Genomic DNA, 17,820 nt, shown 5'->3' on the forward strand with positions numbered 1-17,820 from the left:
TAGAGCAGTAGAGGCTAGAGCCCTCGGTCCGGGACTGGTATGATTCACGTCCGTTGATCTACCGCGTGCTACACACACACACGTAGACCTACCCATAGTCCGAAATCGCCATACACGGCCGGTGCACCCCCGTCCGGCCCCGTATGGGCCGTATCCTGGTATCGGTAGGTCTGCATGCATGCGTGTGCATGAATGACTTTAGATAACAAAATTGGGGGAGGGCCGGGAGTTTTCGCAATTTTTGCTGCAATAAACAGGGCTGATCGAGACACAGCTAGTACAGGTGCAGTGATACCAGCAGCTGCACATGATGTCTTTTGCACAACACGAAATGGGCAAGGAGACTGAAAGCGATTTCCAGGAGTAAGCATCGTTTATTGTGGGGTTGAGGACCAAGAGCACTGTCTCGCAGATTTAGCACGCACGTACACGTACATGTACGCGGACACTACTTAACCAACAAGAATTTATTTGTGAGTATTTTCGATCCAGGAAAACTTTCCTACCTATCTTGCTGCTATGAATATGATGAGCATGACATTGTCATTATACATATGCCACCCTTATCTCTGAGACTGATATGCCCCCCCCCCCCCCCCACTTGGTTTTGCGTACGAGCGTGACACACAAGCATGCACAGACATACGCCGTCCAAGGAACAACGCAGTCACACATACAATCATGTACCAGGCTCAGCTGTGCACCCCCCCCCCCCCCCCCCTCCCGACCCCAACACACACGCGCGCATGCGCGTTCACGTGCACACCCCACGCAAGTACCATCATGTTTAGGAATGGCTCCTTGATGGGCGGTAATGACGGCTATAACGCACACATACACGTAGCAGGTTATTTTGCCTACCCCACTTTACCCCCGTACTCCACTGCATTGCCTCAAGTACAATAACTCTATCACAACGAAATACGCATGACATCTTCTGACAACACGGCTGTTTTTCATATTCTGAAGTTCTTGCGAGTTAACATTACCGAACATGACCAGAAACTCCAAGTCTATGCTACTACTACTACTACTACTACTACTACTACTACTTACATTTTCACTACTTGTACTAACAAAAAAAGAAGGTAGGAAGGTGACATAACGTTATCAGGTTTCAGCTCAAAGTCAAAGTTTACATCAAGCTAAACCAACCACATAAACAAAACGTATGAGAAGAAGGGCAGTCTAAGCCAAAGCTAAAAAGGAAAAGAGGAAAAATCAGGAGGCAAGACAAAGACAGCCTGATAGGGATAATAACAATTGCAAGCATGCAAAAGCGTTTCACTTACAACCATCGTCTTGTTGTCTGTTTTTGATTATGCATCATTGCAACGGCTGGATCGCAACTCCAAGACATCTCTGCATGTTTTACTATGATACTTCTGAAGTAGTTTACAATAATTCACTAAATGCACAAAAGAGCAGATGTACAAGAAGAGGGGAGACCCCCCCCCCCCAAAAAACTATGTTTATACTGGACTGAAGGGAAACAGGTACATGCAAGAGTACGCAGAGCACTACAAGTAAGTTTGTTTTCTATCTAGCGAAGCAGTCCAACAATATCACTAATGTTTTGTTTGTCGGTCACGCACCAATCAAGACACACTGCTGGCATATGCTACTGCTAAGTGACATTGCATGTTACGCAATCGTACTTGGACAATGCCGAATCTAGTCCAGACAAACACTGTCACCTTCAGTGCTGATCCTGTTGCTGCTGTTGCTGTTGTCGTCGTCGTCGTCATCATCATCGTCGTCATCGTCGTTGTTATTGTCCCTGTCTTTGTCATCATTGTCGTTGTTGTTGTTGTTGTTGTTGTTGTTGTTGTTGTTGTTGTTGCTGCTGCTGCTGGTCCTTTTGTGGAACACGACATTTCACGGCATGTTCGACGGCGTGAAACTACATCCGCTCTCCTTAGGATGGGGGTCGTACAGGACAATCACTTAACGGACTAGCCACATGAGTAGGTCAGCTGATGTTGTCAAGGTAACATGATCATAATTATGTCATCCGGGCTAGTGTAGTACTCTCGGACGGTGTTGACTGTGATGGTGAAGCCGATGGGCCTTCACTTGGTTCCTGCCCAGAGTCACTGGCCTGCTGCAGCGGTTGGCAGTCTTCGCACTGCATGTCGCTGCCACTGTTCAGTGCATCATTATTCTTCTTATCACGGCCCATGGAGCTGTCAGAGCCTTGCAAGGAGTCGTCACAGCCAACCCCAGAGGACCCCGACGCTGGAACGTCTTCACTGGGTTCCTGCCCCTTGCCGATGGCCTGCTGCTCCGGTTGGGAGTCTTCGCACTGCATGTCACCATCACTGTTGTTCGGTGCAACATTCTCCTTCTTTTCACGGCCCATGGAGCTGGGACAGCCATGCAAGGATTCGTCACAGACAGCGCCAGAAGACTTCGATGGTGGAGACGGCGAGTTATCATTGTCAGGCAAGTCAACCTCAGCCTCGTCATCATGGGCATCTGGATCTGCAGCTTGTGTTGGCTCAACAGCATCATCAATGGTGGGAGCACCGGTGGGAGAATCTGCATCTGAATTCTCATTTTCCACCGCCTGTGTTGCCATGGGGACTGGTCCGTGTTCCGTAGATGGATGCTGGGCAGGTGGTGGCTGTATGGAGTCAAGGCTGTGCTCTGTATGGCAGCCAGTTGTGAAAAGTTCACTGACCAGTATGGGAGTGCTGGCAATGCCGACAGCTGCAGTGCTCGTGTCCTCGGTCTTCTTCTTCCTCTTCTTCCCGCGGCCGGCCTTGTAAGTACCTTCTTGGCTGGCACTGCAGCTATCCTCCTCACTGGAATGCTGCGTGTAGGGAGTGTTGTCAGACAGATCATCACTGGAGCATTGTGACACTGGGCTGGACGCCGACGATGCGGAGGAGCCGAGTCGCAGTCGCAGGCGTCGCGGGGTGCGCCGTGCCCGTTGCTTGCCGCTGCGGGACACGGCGGCAGTGGCGGCGCTGCGAGGCTGCGGGCAGTCGGCGCAGTCAGACTTGCTTTGAGCGCTGCTAAGCTGACCTGCCGTTCTCACCGATGACAATGACATCGTCGCGGCGCGGTCGTCTTCGCTCGAACGCTGGCTATCGGTGGCTGGAGTGGAGGATGAGCGCTCGCAAACATCGACTTCGGCATCATCGTAGTCGTCGCTGTCGACTCGCTCGTCCACAGCTCCAGTCTCTGCAGGCGCTGGCGTTGCATCTGACGGCCGTCGCCGCGCTCCAGGAGAGTCCAAGCGTGACTTCGCTGCTCTGCTTCCCGGTGGAATACTGGCTGCCGCGTTCAATGCCGGCACGTCGGTGGCTGATTTCACTTCCGTCCGCGCGCCACTCTTGTCGGCACAGTGAGACGGGTCAGCGGTCGTCTCTTTTGGCTTGGTGCGCCGTCGCTTGTTCGAAAACCAGTAGGTGATTTGAGATATCGTCATGCCAACCAGTGGTAGAAGCTGCAGACGGAGAAATAGAGAACGGAGCGAAATAAAAGGTTGACACAAAGAAAGGACAAATGTTACGAGTTATGACAAACTGTCCACCAACCAACTGTCCACCAACGTAACCAGATTACATACAGTCAGCGAGTTCGACAAAATGGCAAAAACCGACAAGGAATATTTTGCCATTTCTTTTTTATCCATGATTACTTTGGCTCAACATCCGAGGTCAAAATTGTTGATAGTCACTCGTGACGAAGACACACGCCAGGCAGGGTTTTAGCCAAAAAGTAGAGGGGGGGGGGGGGGGGGGGGAGGGGCAGGGGAAAGACTTACCCACTGTTCCATTTTCCTAAATTGTCTGGCCATGCAAAATGCAACGTACGAGTTCGCATCCTTCCTCCCCCCCCCCCCCCCTTCATCCCAGACAAGTATGCCTTTTTGTCTGACCCATCTGTAAGGACTATCGACTCCTGAATTGCCTAAAAAAAACACAAAATTAATAATTATGACAAAATAATGAGTGTGAGGGGGGGGGGGGGCATTGTCTCACTGTGGTGCTGTCCCGCTTACTGAAATCCGGTCACAACGAGCAATACGGAACTTGCATTGTACAGGGCTCGCATGGACACTTCCATAAAGAAAAGTGTTAACGTTTTGATTCGACTATGAGATTAACAGGACGGCGCAAGAATGCAAGAATGGGAGAACATGACTGTGTTTGTGTGTTTGTGCATGTGTGTAAGACAGACACACAGAGAGAGACAGAGAGAGAGAGAGAGAGTGTGCGTGTGTGTGTGTGTGTGCCACTTCATAGCTGTGTGATGTAGACCAGGCTGAATAGTGGCAGTCAATTCTTCAGCCTTGCAAGTTGTTGAATGGTTCAATCCCAGCACAAGCTGCTATGGCTTCTGCTGTAGCATCGCTATCATCTCCTTCGGCGATGGGCGTCCAATGGTCCAATGGTCCAATGGTGTGTGTGTGTGTGTGTGTGTGTGTGTGTGTGTTTGTGTGTGTGTGTGTGTGTGTGTGTGTGTGTGTGTATGTATGCTCAATGCTATAAACAGCTAGCTGTTTTGGCCATCTAGGCCTCATCAGTACAGCTTCAAGCTTCAGGTAAACTGAACTACCAGCCATGGCCCAAAGGTGGCACAACAGACATTTCAAAGAGAGCCTGTGGACCTAGTGCCAGAGTGCACCAGCCATGGAAAGTAACAAACATTGCAGAACAAACCAGCACCAACGCTGCCTACCGAGAGCAGCGTGACACCCGTGTGCGTGTGTGTGTGTGGGGGGGGGGCATGTGCGTGCGTGCGTGTGTGTGTGTGTGTGTGTGCGTGCACGTGTGTGCGTATATATATGTGTGTGTGTGTGTGTGTGTGTGTGTGTGTGTGTGTGTGTGTGTGTGTGTGTGTGCCAGCTAGTTCGGTTGGTGGGTACACTTATGCCTGATTGTGCTGGGTCTGTTGCCAACAGGCTCGGCTACTTGAAGGTGTAATGTTGTACCTGCCACCTTTGTTGCTTCCAGGGTTCATATAATTTCTATTTGAAGTATAGATACCTGTTAATCATGGATGGTTCTGGCTAGATTAACGCTTGTGTAATCAATGGTGCTAGTGAAGTTTATATCTGATCCATTCTGATTTAACTACCCACACTGCTTGGTCCAAGTCTGCAATATTGTCGCTTATCTTTCGAAAATTTGAATTTACACTTTGGACAACAACGCGTGCACTTGAGGTGATGACACTTGGTAAGATGGAAGGTAAGGTATAGAATGACAACTAGCCACAGGGAATTTATTGTCCAAGGAAGGGTTCATCCTTTTTTAGGTCCTCCTCGTCGCTGCTCTCGGCGCTGGTGACATATATTTTTGCTCGGGGTCGACTCTCTCGCTTTCGCAAGCTTATCTTTCTTCCTCTCAGCTGCCTGGCTATTTTCTAACTTAAAAGGGAAGTCAATCATGACAGCTGCCTTCTCTACAGGACTTTGCGTGGACAGCAGGACTACCTGTGTGATTCAAATCAGTCGCCTTTCTTTGCAAGGTTTTATATTAAATGACAACGACTCGTACAGTACTTGTAAATCTCAACGATGCGATGGACACTGGATACTCCGAGCGTTGAGCTGGAGGTGAGGGAACTGCGATCTCAGCTAGGCGAGTGATGTCCGAAGTGAGCGATCCATGGCCAGCAATCGAGGACATCTGAGAGTTGTAATTTTTGTACTCCTCCGAGGTGTGATTTTTGGCGTGCTGGGCTAAGCACAAGGAAGCCATCTGCAAAAAAACTGCAGAAAATGGTTGTTTTTTGATCCTTTGGTGTAATCTTTGTTTCTAGTCGAAGCTAGTTGCTGTTTGGAGCAGAAACGCTGAAATTGACTATTTTCTGCATGTACTCATACATGTACTCATGTACTCAGTCATGCAGTCTCACTCGTATTTTAGCTCTTTTTCTGGAATGGATGCTGCTCTGTGCCCCTTGGTGAACATTTCCTGCGCTCGTGGAGCAGCTGAAAAGGACCACTGGTATGTCTGGTTCCTGGTTTGAAAGTGGAGAGTCGACTTTTGTGCCTTGAAAAAGGAGTAGAGAGCGATAAAGGTACGTCTGTGGCTTATTTTTGAGTGCTCCTCGTACATTTTTGATCGTGATAGAAATTCTCAGACCAAAGTCAGACCAAAGTCAGCGCGATGATGGCCGTACAGTTTTCTTGTGGATTTTTTAGTTGTTTCATCTCGTATCTATGTCAGTATCGTGATGGTGAAGTGGAGAGGGTGATTTTCTTCCTCTAGGCTTCGTTCGGCCGACTTTGCTTCGTCCTCGTTGAAAAGTGATCCTGAAAAAAAGGTCGATTCGCAAAATTATGTTGATTTTGAATGTACGTGATGACATGCGATTGCTGGCTATGTCAGCCTTTTTGCAAATGGAACTGATTCCCAGTAGCCGATTATTTTCTTGTGAGTCGCGCTGCTCTTGCCTGCGCAGTGCGACAAGATAATCTATTTTGATGCGGCGTGATATCAATCAGAATCACCCACCCGTCACTCTCGAAATCAACTCGAAATCTATCTAGACCTTTCAGTTACTAGTAAACTAACTTACTAACCAAAATTGAGATGAAATGGGCTGCCAAGTGAGCATTGGCAACATAAAAACAAAGCTCAAAGATAAGCGACTATGTTGATGACGCGGACTAAGTAGTTGCAAGTATTACCTTCACTGGGGGCAGGGGTAACTGCAGTTGTATCCCGGGACGGCCACCCTGATGCCGTCTATCCTTTCTCTGCACATTCTCCTCACCCACTTTGGGGGGGGGGGGGGGGGGCTCAGGGGTGTCGCCCGTTGGGCGGTTCAATAGCCAATTGAGTCATCTTTCCAAGATTCCTTTTGAGTCTCTTTCCTCTCTCCTGGGGAGACCCATGTGACCAGTTTCGGCAGTGAGCAACACGTGTGTGTGGATGTGTGTGTGTGTGTGTGTGTGTGTGTGTGTGTGTGTGCATGTATGAGTGTGTGTGTGTGTGTGTGTGTGTGTGTGTGAGTGCGTGTGCGTGTGTGAGTGCATGCGTGCGTGTGTGCGTGTGTGTGTGTGTTAAAAGAGAGAGAGAGAGAGAGTGAGCGAGAGAAGAAAAACCGTCCGAGGGTAAAAGAAAGACAGTCCCCATTGCTGTAATCCAGGGATTGTCCTGATTTACCTGGCGTTTCTGGGACGAGTCAGGAGTAGATCCATGCATACGGACGTATGTCTCCAGTACCTGCGTACACTCCACACAGCGATACTTATTGTTCGTCGTAGAACGGCCAAACGGATGGCTGAAGCACAAAGAAAAGCACACGGTTGTACACATACATAATGTGACAGCGCGTATACTAAAACAAACTGACAATGCCATACATGAGCACAAACACACATACACACACACAAACACACACATACACACGCACACACACATACACACGCACGCACACACACACACACACACACACACACACACACACACACACACACACACACCCACACACACACACACACCCACGCACGCACGCACACACACACACACACACACACACACACACAAACATATAAACACTGTCTACAGCATTGGGTATAAACACACATACAAGCACACATACGCACACATACGCACACACGCACAAAGCCTACATAAACTGCTCAAATTCTAGTGGACCAATGCTCACCTGAAGGGTGGCTCTCTTTTGTGCAGAGCACACGATATCGGCGGTGGTGTCACTGGTCTGCTGGACTTGCGATGTCGCTTGCTTTGCACCTTGTCGCCGTGTTTGCTGGACTTGGAAATGCTGGAAACGGCAGCTAGTACTGCTGCAGATGGCGAGCTTACAAAGCTAGTCTCATCCCGAGGACCACTGGACGAGGTGGGCTCCTGTTTGCGCCGCTGCCTACGCTGCTTTGCTCCTTCACCCGGCTCTTTCCATACGTCCTGGGACGCATCACCTATGGCCGTTTCTTGACGAGTGATTGCCGCAATAGTTTGCTGCATTTTGGCGGTTAGTGCAGTACATGCTCTCTGTTCATCATCACCCCCTTTGGCCTGGGATGACATCGTCATGACATCACCTACATAAAGAAAGAGAGGGCACCGCACAGGGAGAGAGAGAGAGATCGATAGATCGATAGATCGATAGATAGATAGATAGATAGATAGTTGGATAGATAGTTGGATGGATAGAGAGAGAGAGAGAGAGAGAGAGAGAGAGAGAGAGAGAGAGAGAGAGAGGCAGTGGTGCCTCACATTTGGGTACTGTGTCACTCGTACTATAGTTGTAGCTATGGCGAAAGCAACAGCACATCCTGCATTGTGAGACGCTTGAGAGTATTCCTTGCCAGACCTGAGACCTGAAAAGTCCAAGGACCGGGAATTAGAATTCAGCCAGATTTTACAAATAATAGGAAAGGCATGCCATGGCTAAATGATTGGAGAGGCAAACCCTGAAAAGTTTAAAATTTGGGTTTTGAGCCTCAGTTCGGCCAAAATCTTGCTTTCAAAATCCAGTGGGACTGTAGTTTGGATGAAGGGAATGTAGATGAAGAACATGAATATCAACTGGACTGGCAATACTTTTGTAATTTCAAGGGGATGACTGACGCCTCCATATTGCCATCAAATTAGCATTGCTGAGAGTGAGGAGGACATCACTCCTGCAATTCTCTGCTGTTTTCTTCAGCACATTCGCTGTTGTCAGGTTATCTTGTCTTTTGTCGTTTTTCCCTCTCCATTGTCAGAACATTGGACATAATTGTCCGTATGACTAGCGATGTAAATATAACACACCAGCCCCCACTCATGCAGACATACATACACAACACTACACTCATGCACACTCCTGTCCCCGGGAACTACCGTGGAAGAAAATCTCCAAATTCGTGGCACACATGGGAGTAGACATTGGCACACTCTGCGGCGAAATTTTGCGGAAATCCATTGCAACGATTTTTCTTGCACACTTTCCAAGTACATTGGCCTATTAGCACGTGTGCCTGCCAGAAAGCTGCCTATGTCTTGCGCTTCGGTTCTGAATTATGGTGTATGGTGCACTTGCAATGTATGTACAGAGACTCAGGAAGTCACCAGCCCATGAGATGCACGCACACTTAGGATGTTTTTGTCCTACAAAAGCGGCAAAAATAACAATAGCAATTTTGCGGAAATTGTGGATTTCTAAAAATCGTTATAAACGCGAAATCGTCATTTTCTCCCCCCCCCCCCCCCCCCCCTACCCCCGCGGACAGACACACTGATCTTACCTTCTGGGGTCTGGGACTGCATGGCAGTCAGTGATTCTTGGTACGCCGCATTGGCAACCACGGCCGCTGGTGTAGCATTGGAAGCAGCTGGGCGAAATTCTCGCTGGAGTAGTTTTTCCGAAGATTTGGCCATCGTGCTGTGTTTTCTCGCCAATACACGCTTTGCCTCCAGCATCTCATTGGTCATTCTGGCAGCCGGCATCTTCAAAGCTCCTGGTCTGCGAATATGTCCACCAACACACGGGGGTCCTATGGAAGCAGACGAACTAGACAACATGTGTTGCTCACTAAATCCTCCGGCATGGCTGGCAGCGTTCGCATCCAAGGCTGCACTCTGCGCCGGCCAAGGCACTTGCACGCCGCCGGGCTTGGAACTTGCTGCCGGTGCTGGCGCGGGGGCAGCTGCAAATCGAACGGGAGCTCTGTCGGGGCTGCGTAGGACTATGGGTGGGCGCGGCGGAAGCTGTGGATGAACATACTGCGGATACAACTGCTGGGATGCCGCTGCCTGCTGGTACATGTGTGAAGGCAGAATCTCCATCTGCATGCCTGCTGCGCCGCTGTGTGGCGCCTGGTGATACTGGAACTGTTGCTGCTGCAGCAGCTGCTGTTGCTGCAGCTGCTGCTGTTGCTGTTGGTGCTGCTGGATCTGCTGCTGATGCGCCAGTGCAGCATCGAAACCACCTTGCAATAGTGTGGGCTGCTGCAGCAGCACAGAGCTGCCACCCGCAGGCGACGTAATTATCTCGCCGAAGCCCTGGTGTGCGGATGGCGTTCTTGGAGTCATCATGGCGGCATGCTGCAACGGGTTGACATGACAACCGGCCGACGACGTCGGCACGAGCTGATGATAGGAGGGGGGTTGATCGTCGGAGGGTGTCGGGAGCAGGGACAGCTGCGGCGGCCGTGCATCGTTACTCGCCTGGCTGGCTGTGTTTGCGGCAATCACGCTCTGAGCTCGAATGACTTTCTTTGCAGCCGCCATGGCCGCCGCCTGGTCGGGGTTTACGCGGATGCTCGGTTGCAGCTGCTGGGCCGCTGGCTTGTCTTGCATTCTCACCAGTAACTGTGCAGCGGCTTGCTGCGACGGCGACGGCGGCCGTGTGAAACCCGGCACCGCAGCAGCACGGCTGGTGTCCCAGTGCAACGGCGCGCCCCTACTGCCCTGCATCTGAGCACAGGCATTGGACCAACAGGGAAATGGACAGTCTATGGATTCACTCAATGCAGAAGAGCACAGCTAAATGCCATCAAAAGTATATAACCAAGGCTGTGCAATTCATATCTTCGGTGGCGATGGGGTCACACATGGGGGGGGGGGGGGGGGGGGGAGGGGTGGGGAGGGCGAAGGGGGTATATGCATAACGTGCAATGATCGCTTTGTTTCTTGCAGTTAGGGTACTCTGTGTTTCGGGAAACATAGCATGGCCTACCTACAACCATTCCTGAAGTACACCGCTGCACTGACAGTATGGCGTACCCAAGGCCATTTCTGAAGTACACTTGCGCAATATCTCACCTGTTGATCGTTTCCAAAAGGCAAATTCAGCAGCGACGACTCCGTTGAAGAGTTAGCAGAAACGTAACACGTAGGGGTCAGATTACGAACCTGACCCGGATTGAATTGGGGTACGTGCCTCGCACCTTGAGTGCTTGGTCCTATCTGCGGTACACCCGCCACCAGTGGAGGTACGGTCGGTGGCACCATGGAGACAACGGGCAGGGCCGCTGCTGCTGCTTCTGCCAGCATGGCCTGGGCGTGGAGAGCGGCCGCATCACCCGGAGGCTGGGGGTTTAGGTGCCGGACAGCAGTACTGCTTGTAGTGGTTGTGGCTCCTGCGTTAGTGCTGGCGCTCAGTTGTGCTGCTGCTGCTGGCTGCACCGGCTGCTGTGTCTGGCCAGCTGCTCCTACTGCTGCTGCTGCTGCTGCTCCTCCTGCTGGTGCTGCTGCTGGTGGTGGTGGTGCTGCTGCTGCTGATTCTTCGGATGTTGCTGGTGGTGCTGCTGGTGATGCTGCTGGTGGTGTTGCATTGATGTACACTAGGCTGCTTCCCGGAGGGGGCGGCTGGCCCGGGAACTGCTGACCGGGAAACTGCACTACGGGCGCGGCAGGGGCGGTGGTGGAGTGCGGCCAGTACTGCATCCAGCCGTACTGAGGTGCAGCTGGCAGAAGCTGAGTGTAGTTCATCGTGGAGCGAAACGTGTGGTAGTCCATGTACGGGCCGGCCTGCATTTGCGCAGCTGCGGCGCTGCTGTTTTCCGGCAACGTGGGCACAGTCGCTACAGAGGGTAGAGTGCCAACATTGCTGGGATGAGACTGTTGATGCTCTGGTCCGACAGGCTGGGAGCCCAGGGCTACTGCACTTGAACTGGCCGAAAGTGCAACTGCGGCAGGTGCCGGGGCGCCAGATGACGACGGGAATTCCCCCTGGGCGTCCGCATTCTGGATCAAGTGCTGGCCGGCCAGGGGCTGACTTTGCGATGATGATGTCATCGTGTTGACTGCTCCGCTGATACCAATTTGGTTTTCAGTCGTGACGGCAGAGGTGTCCATGGTGGAACAATGCAAAGATCTGCAATGGAAAGAAAACACAGGATAATAATGATTTGTTGGATGCCCTCATTCCTCTGCAACTTTGGTCCACAGAGGGTGGGCGCATTCCTACGATTGTGGAAAAGTCGGTCTAGCCGAGTGTCACGCGAACTGTGATGTCTTCATCTCTTCTCCTGTTCATTTGAATTACTACAACGTCACCAGCGCTTTGGCCAAGTGGTAGTGGGCTTGCCTGCGAATCACAAGGTCCCGAGTTCGAGACCCGCGCTGGGAGCAGGGAGCGTGTACTGTACTAACAAATGCGGTGACGCATGTGTTAGGTACCTACTCCCGTACGTTCTACAACCTTTTCCAAGCCGGCCTGCGTGCACCCCATACTACGTCGTACTCACCTTTTGCCTCCTTTTGTTCTGCGTGCCCATATTTGCCATAGCTACCCAGGCCCTTTATCTTGCCGCCCTCACTCGATCTCGTTCTCTCTTCCACAATGTAGTCGTTCCGTTCGTCTTTGTCTCGGTCTCTTTGTCACCCGTAATAAATGTTGTTCCACCTACCTGTTCCCGTTGTCCGTTGTGTTTGGGAAGTAGCAACATCCTTTTCACACCCAACACATGCGTGAACCACTTTACATGCAGTGAACTGTGCCGACACCCACGGTCAACTGGGTACTCACTACTCGGAGTGAGGGTAACATGGATGCAGCTAATGAGATTTGCTCCCTTGGTTGGTTGTGAAACTTATCACCTCACGCTTGCCGTTAGGAGCTGCATCCGCCACCCTGGTATCACCGGCATGGTGGTGGCCTGGCACATGCGAAACTTCCAAAGCTGGTTGTGTTCTTCAATACAATTGTATAGCCGGTGGCAACACGGACATGCAAAATTTATTATTTTTACAAATCAAATAGGAAGCCAAGGATATACAGTCGTCCCTCTCCAATTCAGCACTTTACAAAACAGCACGCTTTATAAACCAGCACAAATTTCAGTAGCCGAAATGTCCTCTTCATGCACGTTGCAGCAGTAAGTCAGATTTTCTAATCCAGCACCCCCCCCCCCCCTAATCCAGCACCCCCCCCCCCCCACTAATCCAGCACCCCCTAATCCAGCACCCCCCTAATCCAGCACCCCCCTAATCCAGCACCCTCCCTAATCCAGCACCCCCCTAATCCAGCACCCCCCCCCCCCCCCCCCCCTAATCCAGCACCCTCCCATAGGGAGCGTTCAGACTACCGATAAAAAGTGACCGATTGGGAAAGTCGCCAAGGTGATTAGATCATGTGACGTTACTGGCACGTTACCGGTGGGAAAGTTTTACTGCCGCGGCTGCTGCGGCAGTAAACTTTTACCGGCAGTAAAAAAGTGCTCAGGCTGCATGCGCGCTGCGAAAAAAAAGGGAAAATCCCTTGTCAGTGCCGCGGTGAGAGCTGAAAACTTCACGGTAACGTTAGTTTGTTATCGGTAGTGTGAATGTCCTTCACGGTTTATCGGCGAACACGGTTTGACGGGGTTCACGGTAGTCTGAACGCGCCCTAATCCAGCACCCCCCCCCCCCCCCCCCCCTAATCCAGCAGAATTACTGTAGCACAAACGGCGCCGGATTCTAATGGGACCACTGTATGGTGCATACATACAGACCACCTCACCTTGTACATACAGTATTCTGATAAGACGTACTTGCAGTGTGAGTGTTTGTCACACCATTGTCTCTCCCAGCAGTGTCACTCCCAGCAGTGTCACTCCCAGCATTGTCTCTCCCAGCATTGTCTCTCCCAGCATTGTCACTCCCAGCAGTGTCTCACCCAGCAGTGTCTTTCTCTGTATTGTCTCTCCTCCCTCCCCCCCCCCCCCCCCCCCCTATTGCAAATGTGTGCGACTTATGGTAGTGACTACACCCAATTTCCAAAACTTGCTCCGATTGCTTCGATTTTGGTCTCATTCGATTCTCCCAGGCGTAGTTCATAGGAAATCTGTAAGTATTATTCAAATCGGCCCAGCCATTCTTGAGTTATAGTGATTTGAAGTGCGCCAAGTTGGACCTTTGCTGGAAACAGAAATGAATGGGAGTGATGGGAGAATCGAGAACGACCGCACAGTCAGTGCATGCAGTACAGTGTACAGTGCACACGCCTCGTCACTCGAACTGCGCGTACGAAATTGCATACTTTGGTATGCTGGCGCAGAACAAATTCGCTCGTAGAGGAAGACGAAAGCGTCTCACCGCCTTGTAATTTCACATGGCCAGTAGTTTTTCGACGCTGAAGACGATGGTATAGTCCGCGACGCTGTGACCCGACCAGAACAACCCGAAATTCATACCCTGAAAAGCGCTGAGCGCAGAGCTCCTAAATTTTGTCGTATGGAAACGGGACTTCGGGTCGAGCGCAGAGCTCCTAAACTTTGTCGTATGGAAACGGGACTTCGGGTCTCAAGGGCACGAACATCTGCTCTCTCAGATAAAGCAATTCACTCGATGCGATATTCTACAATTTGACCTGGCCACGCCGAAATGCACTGCCATGTCGGATTCTCCCATCGGAAGTATAGAAACTTGTTTCCAAAAAATCAGCGTCTGGGTGCGAGGGAGTAAAGTCACTACTTATGAGGAGTAGACACTGTACAAGGAGTACTAGAAGCTAAGATTACAACTAAAAGTAAAAGGCACTAGAGAGTAGAGTGTGCACTGCAGGGGGGGAGGGAATACTGACCAGCTTTCACCTGAAACCTGGCAGGTCACTGACACCGAAATTCGAACACACCTAAAATTACAATCATGTCATACACTGGTGGTGGTGACTGTACTACTAGTACTGTAGTGTAGTGCCAGTGGGTACTGGGTAGGGTGATTATACAGGAAATCTGTCATGTAGCGTGTTCTGTATTTGTAACAAGACACCACTGTGTGCACTGCATGTCTCCAACTGTTCTATACTACAGACAGTGCAGTACAGACAATCCACCCAGCTACATCAGTACAATCATGTAACAGGTTGGCTGGGCCACACTGTTTAGTTGGTGCCATCAGTGCCCATCATATCACACAGTACAGACAGCACACTGATTCTGAGTGCAAGTGTGTGCTGTTTGTCTTTGCTTTTCCATCTTCTCCACAAAACCACTAGCAGCAGTACTGCCAGTAGTACTAGTAGTAGTGGTTGTACATTATGTACATCATAATTATCAAGATCCTATACATGTGTCCGTGCTGAGTAGCTGCATTGGCACAAATACGCATTCTTTCCAGTCAGGATTTTGCATCTTGACAGTCAGGATGCATCATGCATTCCCCCACGCGGACGGCAATATGGCTTTACTAGACCTAGATATGAACACGATGACTATGTTGGCTAGCAAGCCATGAAGGATCTGGCCACATGCATCTCTCCCACTACTGCACTAGTGCACGCAGGTCGACGCACCCGCCCACGAGTAACGACTGCAAGCTCTCAGTTTTTGATCCACGCAAAATCACAAGCCATCAAGCAGTCAAAGGAAAGCTACATACCTTGCCCCGGAGGACAGGCTCCCGAAAATTCCAGACTAGAGAGTAGAGGCTGCGCTGGGAGTCAAACTCAGAAACGACTGTAGCGGCGGAAGTACTTGAGACCGGGGCGTTTCCGACATCGATTACTATAGCTGTTTTCACTTTACAACACGCTCCGCGCCCGCGCTACTTGTACACGGACCGGCAGTGCATGCAGTGCTGCTCTCTTGACGCAAACCTCTCAAACACGCGGCCAGCGAGCCTGATTATTTTAGTGGAAATAACTCAGTCCAAGTACACTGCAACGCCTCGTTTCGCATTCACACTGGTTCGTTTACGGGACCCTCTATCACCATCAGCTTTGCACCTGCTGCTATATCAGTTCTGGACGAGCGAGTTTTGCGGCCAAAGGCAGTTTACAAGCACAGCAGAAGCGGTGGGGGTTGACACGAGAAGGATGTTTACACTCGTGAAAAGTCAAAGAACACACCAAACTACACGAGTACACGCTCTTGAAGACGCCAAGAAACACGGCCAAGCAGCTGACCAAATAACACAAAAAATGCTAGCGTTCGACGTGGGCGGCCGGCTGCATGCAGCTACACGTCGATCTACAGTCAGTGACACATAGAAATCAGTGACACATAGAAATCTACAGAATGTAAACACTGAATGTAGGGTGTAGATCTACAAGACTTCATGCCCAAAGTACAAGTCAGAGCTAGAGCTGAGCTCCTCTGAATCGGTGTCAGGGGGTGAGATCAGCGGTGTTTGTGAAAGACGAGATGTAACTCGAGCCTAGGCCGCGCTAGCTAGGCCGGCTAGATGCGACGACGTAACGTCGTTCATAAAAGATGCAGGTTTTTTTGTAGTGCCACGTCACTTGCATGCTGTGCACGATCGTCACGTAGCCGGCCTCGTACTCGCCGTAGCCTCGTACTGAGTCTGTCATGTCGTGGACATGGAAATCCGGTCGCACGTCTAGATAGCGGTCCCAGGGCGCTGGTGATCATGGTGATGCTGGCCTCTTATCTAGACTAGTCACATCGGATCAACATGCGCACTGCGAGTGCGCGCGTGCAAAGATCTGTACTGGCTGAGTGAGGGCGCCGTAGCAGCACGTCAGCTCAGCCGGATCAGCCAAGGCGAACACGAGCGTCATGTCAGAAGAAGCGGCAAAATGACTGGTGCATGCAGCGCAGGGGTTCCTTCACTCCGTAAGTAATTTTCGCCACCAACGGGCAGTGTGCCCCAGAGAGTACCATTTTTCTGAAAACCCTCTCGACTCTGCTGCACGACAAAAACCGTGATGTTCCCTATGCCGACATAATCCGTCATTTGCGATACAGGATCAGTCTATCTCTCGTGCAGTGGCAGATAAGTAGAACTACATGATTGTACTTACTTACTTGCTTCCGGGGTTCGCGGGCGTCTTACCGACGCGGTGGATCGGGTGCCAGCCGACGTCACCAATTTCGTCACGGAGTGTCGTGCTTTTAAAGGGGAAGTATACCCTAAAATCAAATTTTCACCAGTTGTAGTCTTCTGGGTGCTGAGTCGAATGGTCTTGGTCCGAGGAAGCTGCGACGCTCCCTTCCTACTTGAATCCCAATCGAACTCGCGCACTTCCACCGAAACTGGGTGACTGCGCCCTACTAGATGGGGATTTGTATGCAAAATGTCACTAAAAGCGCCATTTCGTTCTTATAAAAGCACGGATGACCGCGATTGGCCCATATGTTGTAGTCTTTTGGACGCTGAGTCGACTGGTTTTGGTCCGAAAAGGCTGCGATGCAGCGTTCCTCCTTTATTCCCAATCGAACATGGTTGAACAAGCGGTCACGTGCTCCTGCGTACACCAGTCAGCTGGTCACCGTGCCTGCAGGGTACAACTTACTAGCCTGTTTGACCTTTTTTGGGTGCAGTCCTGTCACTCGAGTTGAACTCGAGTTGAACCTTGGTGTGAAAGTTGTCACCTGCTGGCGCGGTGACCAGGTGATTTGGGCACCCAGGAGCACGTGACCGCTTGTTCAACCATGTTCGATTGGGAATAAAGGAGGAACGCTGCATCGCAGCCTTTTCGGACCAAAACCAGTCGACTCAGCGTCCAAAAGACTACAACATATGGGCCAATCGCGGTCATCCGTGCTTTTATAAGAACGAAATGGCGCTTTTAGTGACATTTTGCATACAAATCCCCATCTAGTAGGGCGCAGTCACCCAGTTTCGGTGGAAGTGCGCGAGTTCGATTGGGATTCAAGTAGGAAGGGAGCGTCGCAGCTTCCTCGGACCAAGACCATTCGACTCAGCACCCAGAAGACTACAACTGGTGAAAATTTGATTTTAGGGTATACTTCCCCTTTAATATTTTAGCTCACCGGCCGCATTCATGAATTATGTCTTGTCATTTTGACTCTATTATTTTCTTGCTGTGTCTCTTTGAGTCCTTTTGGAGCTTTTGAGTAGCTTCTCGTATGATTGTTTAGATTTTGGTGTGCTTGTGTGCGATTTGTGGTAGGTTTTGTTTTCCATTCTCCGATTTTTTGGTTGCTGTTGGTCGTGA

The 17,820-nt window shown here is 50.7% G+C and overlaps 1 protein-coding gene across 1 annotated transcript; it reads right to left on the reverse strand.

The window, feature by feature from the left end:
* Nucleotides 1-950: 950 nt before the first annotated feature.
* On the reverse strand, nt 951-15,845 carry LOC135811978 (uncharacterized). Its single transcript, XM_065325259.1, has 6 exons — nt 15,279-15,845; nt 10,740-11,793; nt 9,221-10,391; nt 7,636-8,032; nt 7,131-7,248; nt 951-3,454 (listed from the first exon to the last, which is right to left on the reverse strand). The coding sequence occupies exons 2-6, from the start codon at nt 11,772-11,774 to the stop codon at nt 2,006-2,008; spliced, it is 4,170 nt and encodes a 1,389-aa protein (XP_065181331.1). The 5' UTR covers nt 11,775-11,793; nt 15,279-15,845; the 3' UTR covers nt 951-2,005.
* Between the last annotated feature and the right edge of the window lie 1,975 nt (nt 15,846-17,820).

Source organism: Sycon ciliatum, chromosome 3 (assembly GCF_964019385.1).
Source record: "Sycon ciliatum chromosome 3, ocSycCili1.1, whole genome shotgun sequence".
NCBI lineage: Eukaryota > Metazoa > Porifera > Calcarea > Leucosolenida > Sycettidae > Sycon > Sycon ciliatum.